At 55.6% G+C, this 14,506-nt stretch overlaps 1 protein-coding gene across 2 annotated transcripts; it reads right to left on the bottom strand.

The window, feature by feature from the left end:
* Positions 1 to 902: 902 nt before the first annotated feature.
* CX3CL1 (C-X3-C motif chemokine ligand 1) lies at positions 903 to 12,719 on the bottom strand. Of its 2 annotated transcripts, XM_043599276.1 has the most exons (3): positions 12,501 to 12,719; positions 5,925 to 6,045; positions 903 to 4,071 (listed from the first exon to the last, which is right to left on the bottom strand). In XM_043599276.1, exons 1-3 carry the CDS (start codon positions 12,568 to 12,570, stop codon positions 2,961 to 2,963), a joined length of 1,302 nt encoding a protein of 433 aa, XP_043455211.1. In that variant the 5' UTR covers positions 12,571 to 12,719; the 3' UTR covers positions 903 to 2,960. The 2 variants fall into 2 exon arrangements, with proteins under 2 accessions (XP_043455211.1, XP_043455212.1); XM_043599277.1 differs by lacking the exon at positions 5,925 to 6,045.
* Between the last annotated feature and the right edge of the window lie 1,787 nt (positions 12,720 to 14,506).

Genomic DNA, 14,506 nt, shown 5'->3' with positions numbered 1-14,506 from the left:
GCCAGACCTTCTGAGTCACCCGACAGAACACAGAAGAATAGGTTTGTGTGTGTAATTTCCTGATTTTTACATACTGCCTCTAATTTTTAAAAACACCGTGTAGATATCTAATCTAAAATGCCATTGGCTGTAGGGCACTTTGATATTTAGTAAACTACTAATAAACAAAAAAAAGACCTGTCAATTAAACTATGACAAGCCATGGATTGGAGGACAAATCCCAATTCCAAAGATGTCACAATGCAAAAAAAATGTGCATCTCAGGATCCATGAAATATTGTGTAATAATAGGCTGGACTTGATCGGTAGAAACTTGTGCAGTTCCCAATCTACACAACTGTACATAGCAGCTCTTACGATGCCACCCTGGGACATTGGACGGCTTAGGGGCCACCAGGTTTGTGTTTGGGTCCTATCTGTGAACACCCAAGTCCTTTGGGAAGTAATCTCTTTTTGATCTTTATCTGGACCAGCAATGAGTCAAAGTAGCCAAGAAGAAAATGTGGCCCACTGTGCTCCCATGGATGACCGGATCACTAATGGTGCTACTAAGGCCCGGGAGATGGAGGTTTAGTAGGCACGGGGAAGCACAGGAGTGGCTTCATAAGAGATTCTGATTCCTGCCAGGGAAGGGAGCCACTAGGAGAAGTCTCAGGCCTGATGTTTAACAGGCCCAGAGAGGTGAAGGCACTGCCCAAAGTCACACAGCGGAGCAGAACAAAGCCAGGCCAGGGACTCAACCCTCCTCACCCCTATCCCTAGTGCTGCTTCTCCTGCTGACTGTAAAGGACTCCTCCTCCACCCCAGGCGGGCTGGACCCAGAGATCCTAGGCCCCTCCTTTATGCCATTGCTCCTGAGGTCTGGTTGCTGAGCCTGCCCTAGAGCAAGTTACTTTATTCGATTCACAAGACTTTTCAATTTTATTAGTAAAATACAAAATGGCACAGACATTGGTGATAGGGTTGGAAAAGCAAAGGATCAACCAACTCCTTCCAAAGTCCCCCCCCCCAATTGTCCTTGCCCATGTCCTGCTTGGGGGGAGGGGGACTAATCAAGTCCGCGGAAGGGGAACTAGCCGCTCCCAGCTGTCTCCTCACAAAAGTAGGGAGCCCCATCATGGGCGCTCCACTCCTTGAGGGCTCTCCAAACCTGGAGGAGCCCAAAAAAGTGCATTTAGACCTGCTGTCCGCCCTCCAAGCCATCAGAGTGCCCCCCACTAGAGCCAGGCCCCAACATCCCAGGTCATGTGCAGCAGGCGGTGCAGGAGGGCCCCTCTCTGTGGGCCAGAGCTGTGTCCGCTTCCTCTGAGCATCTGTCTGCCAAGTAGAGTGTCACCCACACCTGGGGGAAGCCTGGCCCATGGGAGGCTCCCCAGGTGGGGGGCAAGGGTCACCGTCAGGGACAGAGAGAGGGGGAGAGCTGCCCCTGGGGACTCTGAGGGGTGAGGCCCGCAGGCCCTGTCAGGCCTGCCTGAGTCCTCAGCACCCAAAAAGGGAACCCCTGACTTGGTGCCCACAGCTTCCCTCCCCACAGGACGGAGTCTTTCAGAGGTAAACACGGAACCTCAGGTTTCAGCGGTGGACTCTGATCCCATGGAAAATGTCCTTGCAATCCTGGCCCTGCCTGTTCTGGGCTGGAGGGTGAGGGAAGACCCGGACCGGAGGACAGCAGTGTTGTTAGGGAGTGAGAGAGGCAGAAGAGGACTCCAGGCTGCAGAAACGGCAAACGCAGGGCCCAAGTCCCTCACACAGGCCAGCGGCTGCCCCCTGCAGCCTCCCCCTTCCTTTTCCTGAGCGCCTCAGCCCCCCGGGGAGCCCACAGGCCTCCACTCCTCTTCAGCCTGTCACACATCACTTGGGCTTGTCCGGGTGTCCCTCCAAGCCTGGTGACCCTGGGAGGGCTGTTCTCAAAGTCAGGCAGGGGCCTGCCCCTCACATACGCCAGCCCGGTCCCCCCAGGGGGCCCACAGAGCTGACTCCCTCCCACAGAGCAGGACCTGAGCTATCAGATCTCTCTCTGGCACCGCTCCCAGTCTCAGAGCCCAGCAGCGTGCCGGGCTCCCCGGTGGGTGAAGACCGGCTGAGGTGTTCTGTTGTGAGGCCACACCCAGGGTCTGGGAAAAGGGGGGTCTCTGGACCAGTGAGTGAGGCCCGTCAGGACAGGTTACTGTCACACATTTGCCATGACTCTTTCCTTCCCCAGATGGAAAACCAGAGGTACGGATGCCTTGCTGGGTTGGTGATGGGCCCGGGACTAGAACCCCAGCTTTCACGCTCAAAGTCAACGTCCCTCCTCTGCACAGCATCGACTGAGAAGAAACACAAATCAAAGCCACCAGGTCACTTGGTCTCCCCTTCCCACAATGCCTAACCGAGGGCAGAGCCTTCCTGGGGGCAGTCCCAGGAAACGCCACACTAGCCTCATGCAAGAGAAGACGGGTCCCCGGCTGGGTGTGGGCTCTGTACAGTGGATGGGGGAGATAGCACCGCAGGTAGCCGGGGTGACTGGCGACTGCAGCGGGACCAAGAGACACGATGAGGTCTGAGGGAGTGGGGCAGGAGGGGCCTGGCCTGAGGCTCATTCGTGAGATGGGATGACCGTGGTAACGCGTGGGCATGGGAACCGGAGGGGCCGGGCGTTTGTTCAATAAATAATTGTTTACTGGGTCTGGGACTGTGTCAAAGGGAACCTCTAACCAGCCAGCAGCAGAAGTTTCCTGACTTGGGGACACGGGAGTGAGTTGCAAAGGCCACCACTCCTGTCCCGGGTAGGTCAACAAAGGTGAGGAGCGGCCTCCTGGGGCGTGCCCGGGAGCTGGGAGCAGTTCCTTGCAAAAGATCCTGCGTCCTTGCTCTGATCATCCCAGCTCAGGTCAGGCCTTGGGGGAGGGTGGATATAAGGATGGGGGACCCCAGGCAGCTGTCTGAGTTGAACAACTGGACGCAGGCAGGTGGGCAGCTCACACGGGCACCAGGACGTACGAGTTACTGCCGCAGCTCCGGGGGACATAGCGAAGCCCGTCCACCATGTCCCCTGCCATCTTGCGGGGGCAGCCCTGGAGGCTTTGGTAGGCGAACATGGCCACCCCCAGGCAGAAGAGGAGGCCGAGGAAGGCCAACAGCCCTACTGCCTGCCTCCGGGTGGCTGCCTGGGAGTCAGGGACAGGAGTGATGAGGACTTCCAGCCGCTGGGGGTCCACAGTGGCATGGACGGGCTCCTCAGCCTTAGGGGTCCAGCTGCCTGAGGCCACTGGCTCCCTGCTGGGAACACTTTCTGAGGAGACAGGGACCATGGAGAGACGGGGCATGCTGTCAGACCCTCTGAGAGCATCCATGTGAGCTGAAATGGGACCCATCTCCACGGGCCCTAGAGAGTTCTCTGGCATGGGGCCAGAGATCCACACAGGTTGGTCCTCTGAGGCTGTGTGTAAAATGGTGGGGACCTGGGTAGAGGGGGCCTGGGTAGGGAGGGTCTGGGTGGAGGGGGCCTGGGTAAGGAGGGTCTGGGTAGAGGGGGCCTGGGTGGGGGGGGCCTGGGTGGAGGGGGTCTGGGTGGAGGAGGCCTGGGTGGGGGGGGCCTGGGTGGGGGGGGCCTGGGTGGCGGGGTCCTGGGTGGGGAGGGCCTCAGAGGCCTTTCCCTCAGCCCAGAGGCCCGACCCAGGTTTGTAGGCAGAGCTCTGCCAGGACGCCGGGGTGGTGAGGGCAGCGGCGTTGAAAAGCTCAGTCCTCTGGGACCCAGCTGGAGGCCCTCCATCTGGAACCTTTGAAGTGGAGGGGAACCTGGTCCCCCAGGAATCAGCCACTCCTGTCGACAGCTCTGGGGAAGTCCCCAAGGCCCTCTGTGCCTCCTGGCCACTGCTTTCCCGGGTAGCTTTGGGCTCTGTGACCGTAGACTTGTCCATTCCCCTGGCGGCCAGGGTGGTCCTGGGTTCACCCACGCCAATTTGCTTCTCGAACGTGCCGCCATTTTGCACCGGCATAGCAGTCTGGCGCTCTAGATGTTCCATGGCTTTCTGGACCCATTTCTCCTTTGGATCAGCACAGAAGATTTTGTTCTGTTTGGTCCTCAAGCTACAAGGAAGGAAGACAGGGGCCTGGTGATGCCCAGATGCCATGTGGAGTAGAGGCATCGTGCAAATGCTCTGCAGGTGAACAGACCCAGCCGGAAATCCTGCCCCCAACACGTATTAGCTGTGAGCTGTGAGCTGTGAGCTGATTAGCTTGGGCAGCTTGAGTTCTGGGCATACCTACCTTCTGCGGGGTGACCAACCTCCCCGCAAAAGCTGGGACGGGGGGGGGGGTCCTCAAGATCTGGAACTTCTCTGTGAAAGTCCCAGAAAATTGGGACAAGTTGGCCACCCCACTTTTGTGTCATTGTAAAAAAAAAAAAAAAAAAAAAAAAAGAAAGAAAAAAGAAAAGAAAATGATATAAAGCACCTGGCTCAGAGTGGGAGACTCAGAGGACCACTGTTAATAAGAATATCGTTACCATTAAGGCAGGGGACTCTGGGCTGTGAGTCTTCTGACTAGGGGAGCCGTCCACAGCTGTTCCCTGCTGTCAGGTGTGTGACTGGTGAGCTCTGGGTAAGTAAGGCCTCCTCTCTCTGGAAGGAGCTGATTTAAATGTCCTCTTCCTCCTCTCCCTCAATTACAGGCTGCCCTCCAGACCTCTACCTCCTCTCTTAGTGTGCATCCTCAGGCTGAAAACATATTTAGTGAGCTACAGCCACATATATGGTGGTCCCGTCGGGACCCCGGGGGCCATCCAAATCTTGAGCTTCCTCTGGCTGGCTAACTGCCGAGCACACAGCTCAGAGCTGCCTGGGGCTCACGCTCCATGCCACCGTGCTAGCAGGCATTTTGCCTGTTTCAACCTCACACCCATCCTGAGAGGTGGCTACCACACCCATCCCCATTTTACAGATGAGAAAACCGAGGCTCAGAGAGGTAACGCGAACGTGCGTGGCTCCGGCACGCTGGGAAACCAGAGAAGTGCAGGAAGCAAGCATAAGCCTGCAGGCCCCCACAGGCGAGGTGCTGCCTGGTGCCACAGTCCCCTCCCTGGGGCTGCCTACTTCCCCTTTACCTAGAAAACAGAAGCAAATTTGTGGGGGAGTCCGGGGGAAGCAAGCCCTGGCAGGTGAGCAGAGAGGTCAGGCAGCAGCCCCTCGTGGTAACTGTGCAGTCAGTGGAGCGAACGACACGACTTCCTTTAGCTGAGCCTAGACGTTGAGAGCCTGCTGGCCATTTCCTGACGCCAGGCCCGAAGGTCGGTCTGGGGAAAGGTCTTGGGGCTGGGTGACTGGGCAGGACCCAAGAGGGACCCCAGGAGAGCAAGCGGCCAAGACAGCCAAGGGTCCCGACGGTCGGGATGGGCGGGGGGCCAACGGGGGGGCTGGTTCAGGTTGGCCCCTGCCCCAAATCTCACTGGAATCCTGTTTCCTCATCTGTCAAGTGCAGATAATAATCTCTGCCTTTCCCATTGGTGGCTTTTGGGCACCCTGCCAAGCTGCTTATTTACATGATCGCCTCTCATCCTCCCAACTACCCCATTTTGTAGATAAGGAAACTAAAGCCCAGAGGGTAGGGAGTGTGAGCAGGGCCACGCAACCTGTCAGTGGTGAAGCCAGGATTTGCACCACATCTGTTGGAGTCTGGAGCCTGCCCTTGAGACCACAGTGCTTTACCTGCCCAGCAGGTTCAAGGGCTGCCTAAAACATACCACCCCTTGGTGGCTGCTCCAGACCAAAGGCCTTTCAGGAAGCCACTCCCCACTTTTATCTTGGGACACAGATATCAAGGTCATCGAGGAGTCAGGGAGCCAGGAGCAGGAAGGGCATTTGCTGAGGCCCTTGGCGGGAGCCCAGGTTGAGGAGGAAGAATGTGGACAGGGATTAGTAGAGGCCGAGAGCCCGAGTACCTACATGATGGCATGCTTGCCGCAGGATTCTTGATTTCGTTGGTAGTGGACTAGTAAAGCCACAGGGATCTCCGAGGTCATCTTGCTGCAGGTGACGTTGCATTTCTTCACACCGAGGTGCTGTCCTGAGCCCACAGAGGCCCCCCAGTCAGCAGGACTGTCCAAGGGCATCTGGCTTCCCAGTCCCAGGACACAGCCGATGCCCTGCACACCCTGGTCTTCAAGGCCCTTGACCTCAGTCCCCCATCCCCGGCCAAACCTCTCTATGCCTCAGTTTCCCTACCTGTGCAATAGGGACAGTGATAGTGTCTACCTCATAGGGATGTTATATAAATTAATGAAGATGTAGTCTCACTTATGAAGCTCTTAGTGCCTGGCCTGTAGTAAGGGTTCATTTTAAAAATCAAGTTGCGGGGCGCCTGGGTGGCTCAGTCGGTTAAGCGTCCGACTTCGGCTCAGGCCATGATCTCACAGTTCGTGAGTTCGAGCCCCGCGCCTCTGTGCTGACCGCTCGGACCCTGGAGCCTGTTTCAGATTCTGTGTCTCCCTCTCTCTCTGCCCCTCCCCTGCTCATGCTCTGTCTCTCTCTGTCTCAAAAATAAATAAACATTAAAAAAAATTTTTTTAAATAAATAAATAAAAATAAAAAAATAAAAATCAAGTTGCAGAGCGCCTGGGCGGCTCAGTCGGTTGGGTGGCCCACTTCGGCCCAGGTCATCATCTGGCAGTCCCTGAGCTCAGGCCCCATGTCGGGCTCTGTGCTGACAGCTCAGAGCCTGGAGCCTGCTTTGGATTCTATGTCTCCCTCTCTCTCTGCCTCTCCCCCACTCGTGCTCTGTCAAAAATAAATGTTAAAAAATAAATAAATAAAAATCAAGTTGCCAGCTAGGGTGCCTGGGTGGCTCAATTGGTAAGCATCTCTTGGTTTTGGCTCAGGTCATGATCTCATGGTTCCTGAGTTTAAGCCCCACATCTGGCTCTGCACTAATGGTGTGGAGCCTGCTTGGGATTCTCTCTCTCTCTCTCTCTCTCTCTCTGCCCCTCCCCCACATGCTCTCTCTCTTTCAAAATAAATAAATGAAAACTTTTTTAAAAGCTATAAAAAATTTTTTAAATGAAATTAAGTCACTGTCGTTGGTCAGTGTACAGAAGGGGAGACAAATCGGAGAGTGACAGGGACCTGCCTGAGGTCACACAGCCAGCAAGTGATGGGACAGGCTCTCCTGTGAGGCCAGGCTCTGATCTCTTCTGGGCCCATGGGTCTACGCACCCCCCCCCTTTCCCCCAGTAAGTCACCAGCTCAACTATCAACCCCCCGACCCTCCCTCCACCCCCTGCATACACACCCCACTCCTCCCTCATAGGCTGATTCATATTCGTGGATTTCCATGACCTCTGAGATACACCCAGACCTCTCTCCACCACATCTCATGTGCCCACCCTATGACACATACACACACGTACACACACACACCAACAAACAGAATGCACACACATACCACCCCCAAAAAACACATAACGGCATACATATGATCAGGCACGTGTAATAGATAAAAAATTTTCAATGTGCAAGTACAACCACCTTCTAAGGAAGCTGGGAGCTGGGTCTGCTGAGTAGGGGGTAGGGGATCCTTTGTTCTGCCATTAAGACCCAAGAGGAGTGTGGGAGTAGTTGCTAAGGGGAACCGAGGGGCCATTTGGAGCCCCCTGGGCAAGACAGGGGAGCAGGAGTAAGGAGAAGGGGTGGAAGGTGGGGGCTGTGCGTGGGGTGGGGGCACAGTGGGATGGCTAATGGCCTGCTGATGGCATGTAGCCAGAGAGAAACCCCAGGACAGGGTGAGGGTGACTCAACAGAGAGTTGAGAGCTCAAATATTTTATGTAAACATTTGAAAAGCTGTTTCCATGGCTTTTCCTTTCCTCCTTCCTCCTTGCCCTAAAATCGCCAGCAACATTTATTCTGCTTGGTGTCTTCTCAAGAAGGGTATGTAAAAAATAAGGAAGAGCCTGAGTTTCGGAGCTGGGTCAAAGTCGTATGCAGCAGAAGCAAGACCCCAGAGGGTTTTGCAAAATTCTAGAGGCCAGGACTTCCAGGGCAGAGGAGTCCGGAGAGCTGAATGAGAGCCCAGCAGAACCAGGGAGGACCCAGCTGATCCTTACTCATGCACAAGTATTTACACGGGCATGGATGTGCAAACAGGCTCTGCCTTCCCAAGTACGGGTGCAAGCACACGCACATGCACCCCTTCTAGAATGTGCCACCTCCTCTCCCATCGCTCCCCCGTAGCCTCAGCCCACCCCAACTGTGGAAGGGTGGTTCAGGATCTGCAGGGCTGCGCTAGCCTGGGCCATCAAGGGGCGGCACTAGCAGCTCCTGAGGTGGGCAGGAAGCACTCCAGTGGCCGGTCCCTAAGCCACAAGCTGCCCTTTCTCTCTGAGGAACCAGGATGTGAAAGCGACTTTGCTGCCTTATCACCTGCCTTTGGAATGACTCGGCTGCATACTCCATAGACCCTGTTGAACAGAGCTGGGAAGGCAATCCCCTGGATTGGTCTGGTAGGTGCCCTTCTCTGAAAAACCCCCGGAACAGTGCCCTCAGGTGACCTAGAGCCACGGGGAGGCTGCCAGTGGGCAGGAGGGATATGGTAGGTTTTGTGAGTCTGTGTCCTCGACTCTATGTCCCAGGATGGGGCAGGCCACTGCTTACTCCTGGGGCTTTAAAGAGCCACAAAGTCAGCCTGTCCCCAAAGTCCCCACCTTCTGCCACAGTGCCTAAATGCCCTTGGCCAGGTTCTGTTCCTGGGGAAGGGTTGTATAACTAACCTAAGCAGGCTTTTCTTCTCGGAACTGAAATTTTCTTTCCTGTCATTGGAGATAATTCTTCCAACCAGCCAGCCATTTACTGTCATATGAGTTTTGAGAAGGCAGGGACCTTGCCAGTCTTGGTGTCACAGTGCTTCCCAGCACAAAGTAGACATTCAAAAAATAGTAATTGAATGAAATAATGTCTCAGTTTACTTACCCCTCCGCCTACCTCCCCATCTGTCCATCCGTCCATTCATCCATCCATCCATCCATCCATCCATCTATCCATCCATTTCCTGATTCAGCCAACACTTACTGAATTACTTTTGAGCATCTACAAAGACCTGGGCCCTCTTGTTCTTAACCCTGAGCCCTTCCTTCCTCCCATTGGTGCTGGTGCTGAGCTTAGAGAGAGTGCCTCAACCCCACACTATTAGCTCGTGGTGTTTTCTCAGTCAAATGCTGATTTTCCCTCTTGCCAGGCCCCATGCTGGGTGTTGTGAGGCACAGTGAGTTGAAGGCCTGTCTCTGTCCTCAGGAGGTCTCAGCCTGAAGGGCAGCCAAGACATGCCCACAAAGTATCACGACTTATTCTACTCTGTACTGGACCCTGTGCTTAGCACAGGCACATCTGCTCTTATTAATTCCCAGCACCCCTGCAAAGGGAGTATTGTTACCTCAATTTAATTGACGCAGAAGCTGATAATCAGGGAGGTTAAATGACTTGCCCGAGGCCACACAGCTGCTTAGTGGCAGATCTTGTTTTCCTCCCAACCTCTGGACCTCCCCCCCCCCCCCCCCCGTTCTAAACAGCCTTAAACACCAGGTGGAAACACCATGTTCCAGCATATACCCTAAATGTGCTGAGATTTGCATGAGGGAGAGACCACTTCCCACTGCAAGTAATCAAGGGAAGCTTCTTGGAGGAGGTATCCTGTAGGCTGGACCTCAAGGACTGCTAAGAGGCTTACGGGCAGGAGGAGACAAGAATGTTGTGGGTCTCTGGGTGAGGCGATAGAGACAGGGCTTGAGCCGTTGCTCAGGTGTGTGTCCTGGACAAGGCACTTAGGCTGTCTGAGCCTCAGTACCCTTATCTGTAAAATGGGCGTGGTAATATCTGCTTCACAGGGTGGTTATGAGAATGAAGATTTTTAAATATCTGGACCGGGGGTTTACTCAACAGCAACACCATTGACATTTTGGACCAGATAATTCTTTGTTGTGGGAACTGTCTTGTGCACTGTAAGATATTCAGCATCATCCCTGCCCTCTACCCACTAGATTTCTGAGCATCCCCCCACCAGAAATTTGGGGACATTTGTAAAAACAAAAATGTCTTCAGAAATTGCCAAATGCCCCTGGGGGGGGCGGTGCCAAATCACCCATTGAGAACCACTGCCTGAAAGAGATACCCATGAAGATCTTCCCTCCCCTCCCTGGATGACTACTTCTCCGGGAGTCCCTCCTGACCCCTACTTAAAATTTCAACACCTCCTCCCCGCCCCCCGTAACCCCCCTCCATGTTTTTTTAAATCACAGCTTGTTGGGGCACCTGAGTGGCTCAGTCGGTTAAGCGTCCACTCGATTTCAACTCAGGTCATGATCTTACGGTTCTTGAGTTTGAGCCCCACGTAGGGCTCTGCTCTGGCAGCGCAAAAGAATTCTCTCTCTCTCTCCCTCTCTCTCTCTCTCCCCCTCCCCCACTCGCTCTCTCTCACAATAAATAAACATTAAAAAAATTTTTTAATGTGAATAAATCACAGCATGTTTTTCTTTCTAACAGACCAAATGGTTTACTGATTTATTTTTTTGTATCATCTATCTGTCTTCTCCGGTGAGTGTTCAGCACTCTGAGGACTGGGATCTTTGGCCGTTTTATTCGCTGATGTGGCCCCAGCACCTACAACGGTGGCTGGCACCCAGTCGATGCCCAACGAATATTTGTTCAATGAATGAACAAAATTCACAAGAAAGCACTCTGTGGCACATACAATTTGAACCAACGAAGAAATAGAGGAATTTTTATTTAAATTCCACCGGGGCCTGGATCTGACAGTCTGAATTTATCTTCCCGTGCCTTCCCCATCCACCTCCACAGCTAATCGGGGGACAGACTACGGCAGCTTAAAACAGGTTTTTTTTTTCCCCCTCTTTCTTGTCAGGGTTTGAGTAGGAGTGAATGCGTCAGTGCTCGGGGAGAAAATTCTCTGCTCTGACTTGTATCTGCAGGTTTGTTATATAAAGCAGAGGAGCCTCCCTCCTGCCACAGCCCCGCAAACCCACATTTGGGGACTGACGCACCTGCCCCCCCGCACCAGCCAGAGCTGCAGCCACAAAGCTCCCAGCACCCCCTGGGGTGTCTCTGGCTTCTGGACCACGCCATACACTCCTTCGTCCTGTGGGGCCTCCCAGGGGGTCTCTCAGAGCCACAAACGTCAGTGCGGGTGAAGACCTCCAAGGTGAGTCTAGCCCAATCCCAGGAGGAAGAAGTGAAATTGAGGCTCAGAAGGGTTGAATTCGTGTATCTTCCGGCAAAGTCAGTGACCAAGATCAGGGCAGAAATAAACAGAGTGTCCAGGGTCCCCCCCAACCCCGACCTGGGATCCCTCTTTATCTTACCATACGAACCCTTCACTCCAGCACCCGTGCTCCTCCCGCTTCCAAAATGCCTTCCTAGGCTTTGGGCCTCACCGCACAGGAGGCAATAGCTATATTCGAGGGTGTAGTCGCTGGGACCAAAGAAGGCGAGACCCCACTCGGGGTCACGGCCATGGCAAAGCAACTTCCATCTGATTCCCTGTCTTCTAGTGCTCACTGCCTCCAAACACCTCTGGCTTTAGGGTTCAAGCCCAGGAAGCCAGCAGCACTTAGCCTCTCATGCCCCCCATCACCACCACCTGCTCCCTGGTCTGCTCTTGGTTTCCCCCACATAGAAGGACTCGAAAGGCAGTTTGCTCCATGGAGGTGTCCTGGCAGCTTGAGACGGCTCTCATTCCCTCAGACTTGCTGTGTGTCCCAAGGCAGGCTGCTAGCCTCTCTGAGCCTCACCCTGCCAGATGGTCTGGCTCAGACCTCCCTGGGTCTCCATCTTCGTCGTGTCAGTGGGATGCATACCTCATGCCCTACCACGTCCTACGCTCCAGAAAGCAAGTATTTGGAGGTGAAAGCATTTTCTAAGCTATGCTTGGAGGAGGAGGATGCTATCATGGTCAAGATACGGGCAGAGGGACTACAGAGCAGAGCAACAGCAACAAGCCCAGTCCCTGATCTGCAATGACCTTGGTCTCCACGGTTCCTGGGCCCCCTACTCAAAACCAGGGCAGGAGAAAATCCTAACCATGGCCTGGGCCGCGGCCACGGCTGCGACTCAGGAATCGGGGCTGCCAGTTACACATTAACCCCGGGGGGAGAGACCCAGCCCGCTGTCAGCCAGGGCCCCCCACCCAGACACCCGGCAGGAACTTCCTCAGGCTTCCCTGCCCCCCTCCCTCCTAAGACCCCCTTTGTGCCTGGCACCCTTGTGCGGTCCACACCACCTCTCGTCACTGCCGGAGCGGTAGCTACCTTGCTCACTGGGCCAGGCGGGCACAGTCTCCGAGCCTGGAAATCTTTCTAGGGGGAGGGACAGCCCTGGATCTGGGGTCAGGGAGGAGCCCAGCCCCCTGTATCACACCCTTTGGAAGGAGCGGCTATGGACCTTACCCAGGCGGGGTCTGCCCCCCACCCCATGTCAGGCCTGAAGGGCACGAGTGGGGCTGCAGTCTCCCCCACACTCACCGGCTAGAAGCGCAGTCAGATGGCAGAGGGCGGCCAAGCGGAGCAGCCACGAGAGAGGTGGTGAAGCCATGGCCGAGGGCGGGCGGGGGTCCGGGCGGGGGTCCGGGCAGGGCCGGTGTCTGGGTGTCTGAGCTCAGTGCCGTGCCCTCGCCGCCTGAGCTCTGTCGCTTTTTATAATGGGGCTTGCTGCCTCTGCCTCCGCCTCCAGCCCCCGCAGGCAGTCGGTGGGAGGGGAAAGGAAGGGAGCCAGCGTGCAGCCGCTGGATTCCTCAGGACGTTGCCAAGGAACGGAGCTGGCTCGGGCCTGCAGCAGGGGAGGGGGGGACCGGGCTGGCCGCTCACTAGGGTTCCTCACATCAGACCTGCCTGGGAAGCTGGACCGGGCTTGAGAGCATTCAAAGGGCATCCTCAACCCCCCATCTGCAGGGCTACCCACGTCCGCCCGCCCTGGATTCTGGCCTGGGACCCCAGCCCTAAGTAAGCATTAAACAAAAGGACGGAAGAACAGAGTGCCGGCTGCCAGCAGGCCAGGAGGGCCTCGGGACCCTACAGTTTGGATCGGACAAGCTCTCCTTTGATCTGGGAGACACATCCCTCCCACCTCATGAAAGACCCCCCAACCTTTCCCCCTCGAAGCCCCACTTCCCCGGGGGATCTTGTTCATCAATGTATCCCTGAACCCCGCATGGAGCCTGCCAAACAATAGGGCGTCAGTACAGTACACGGTTGCTGGAAGAATGATCCGGCCCAACTTCGTAGGGACAGATGGTGAAACTGAGGCCCAGAGAAGGGGTGGAATCACCTCAGGTCATTCAGAGCACTAGGGTGGAGAACAGACTAGACATACACAGGGGCGCGAGTAGTTTAGGCCGCAGGAAAGAGCCCTGGCCTCCCTGCCTCCAGCTGCTCGACCTCTCCTTTCCTCCTTTACACCTGCCGCCACGCCCAGCTCTGGCCCCGCAGGGAACAGCGTGGCTGCTGGTCTCACCCTGGGTGCAGTCCTTGACTGCACCTTGGTAGGTGCCCTGAAGAAGGCCTCCCTCTCTTGGGGGCGAGGGAGTGGCTCGGTTCTCCCCCCTCCCCCTCCCTGCCGCACAGGAGGGAGCTGGGCTCACCCACTGGGGAGGGGGGCTTCACAGCTCTGACTTTCCAGGTTCTCCCTCCGTCACGTGACGGCCGGCCAGCCAGCTCCCACCACACTGGTGGAAATGCATGGAGGCGTGTGGGTGCAGCACAGCCCGCTTTGAGGGCGGCCCTCCCTAAAGGCAATGGCAACAATTCCTGACACCCTGGAAGAGTTCAACGGTCGCCTAGCCCAGATGCCAGGAGTTATCAGTGAACCCCACTCCTATCTAGGTGTCTTTGGCTACCAGCCAACTGGGAACCAGTTTGTCCCTGAGCCACTGCCCCAGGCTACAGAGCCAGTTGGTCTAGGCTGGGCTGGGCAGAGAAGTCACAGCCCCTATGGCCAGAGGCCCCCTCGCTCCCCCAAGCACAGTGAGGCTTCTGGGGCGTGGAGGTAGGAGGCTAGACGCCCCTTCTCGATGGGGAGGAGCACCCCTGGCTCGGGCCCATTGCACCAGGCTTGGAGAACCCGTCCCAGCCCAAGCAGATATAAAGCCAGTGACCTTCATTTTTCCGTCATCCAGCCCCTCATCTTAAGACTGGGAAAACGGAGGTGCTGAGAGGGACAAGCAGTGTTAACAACTGAAGTCCAAGGTTCTTTCTACTCTGCCCATGGAGGTAGGAGCAGATGAAGAAGGAGGAGGGGCAAGGGAAGGAAGGGGAAGGGGGGAGGCAAGGGACAAGTCCTAGGAAGCCCTCCACTTCACAAAGGACAAGAACCAGGTTGGGCCAGGTGTTTGGGGCGTTAAGACGCTTGTTCCCCTGGCCCCAGACTCTGCTCCAAAGAAGTATTTAGAAAGCATTTGGAACGGAAAGTATTTGGAATCAGTTGGCCCTGGCGCAGGACTACTTCTGTGTGATCCTGGGCAGCTTTCCTACCT

This window comes from Prionailurus bengalensis, chromosome E2 (assembly GCF_016509475.1).
Source record: "Prionailurus bengalensis isolate Pbe53 chromosome E2, Fcat_Pben_1.1_paternal_pri, whole genome shotgun sequence".
Lineage (NCBI taxonomy): Eukaryota > Metazoa > Chordata > Mammalia > Carnivora > Felidae > Prionailurus > Prionailurus bengalensis.
This window is presented reverse-complemented; position numbering and strand designations above follow the sequence as displayed.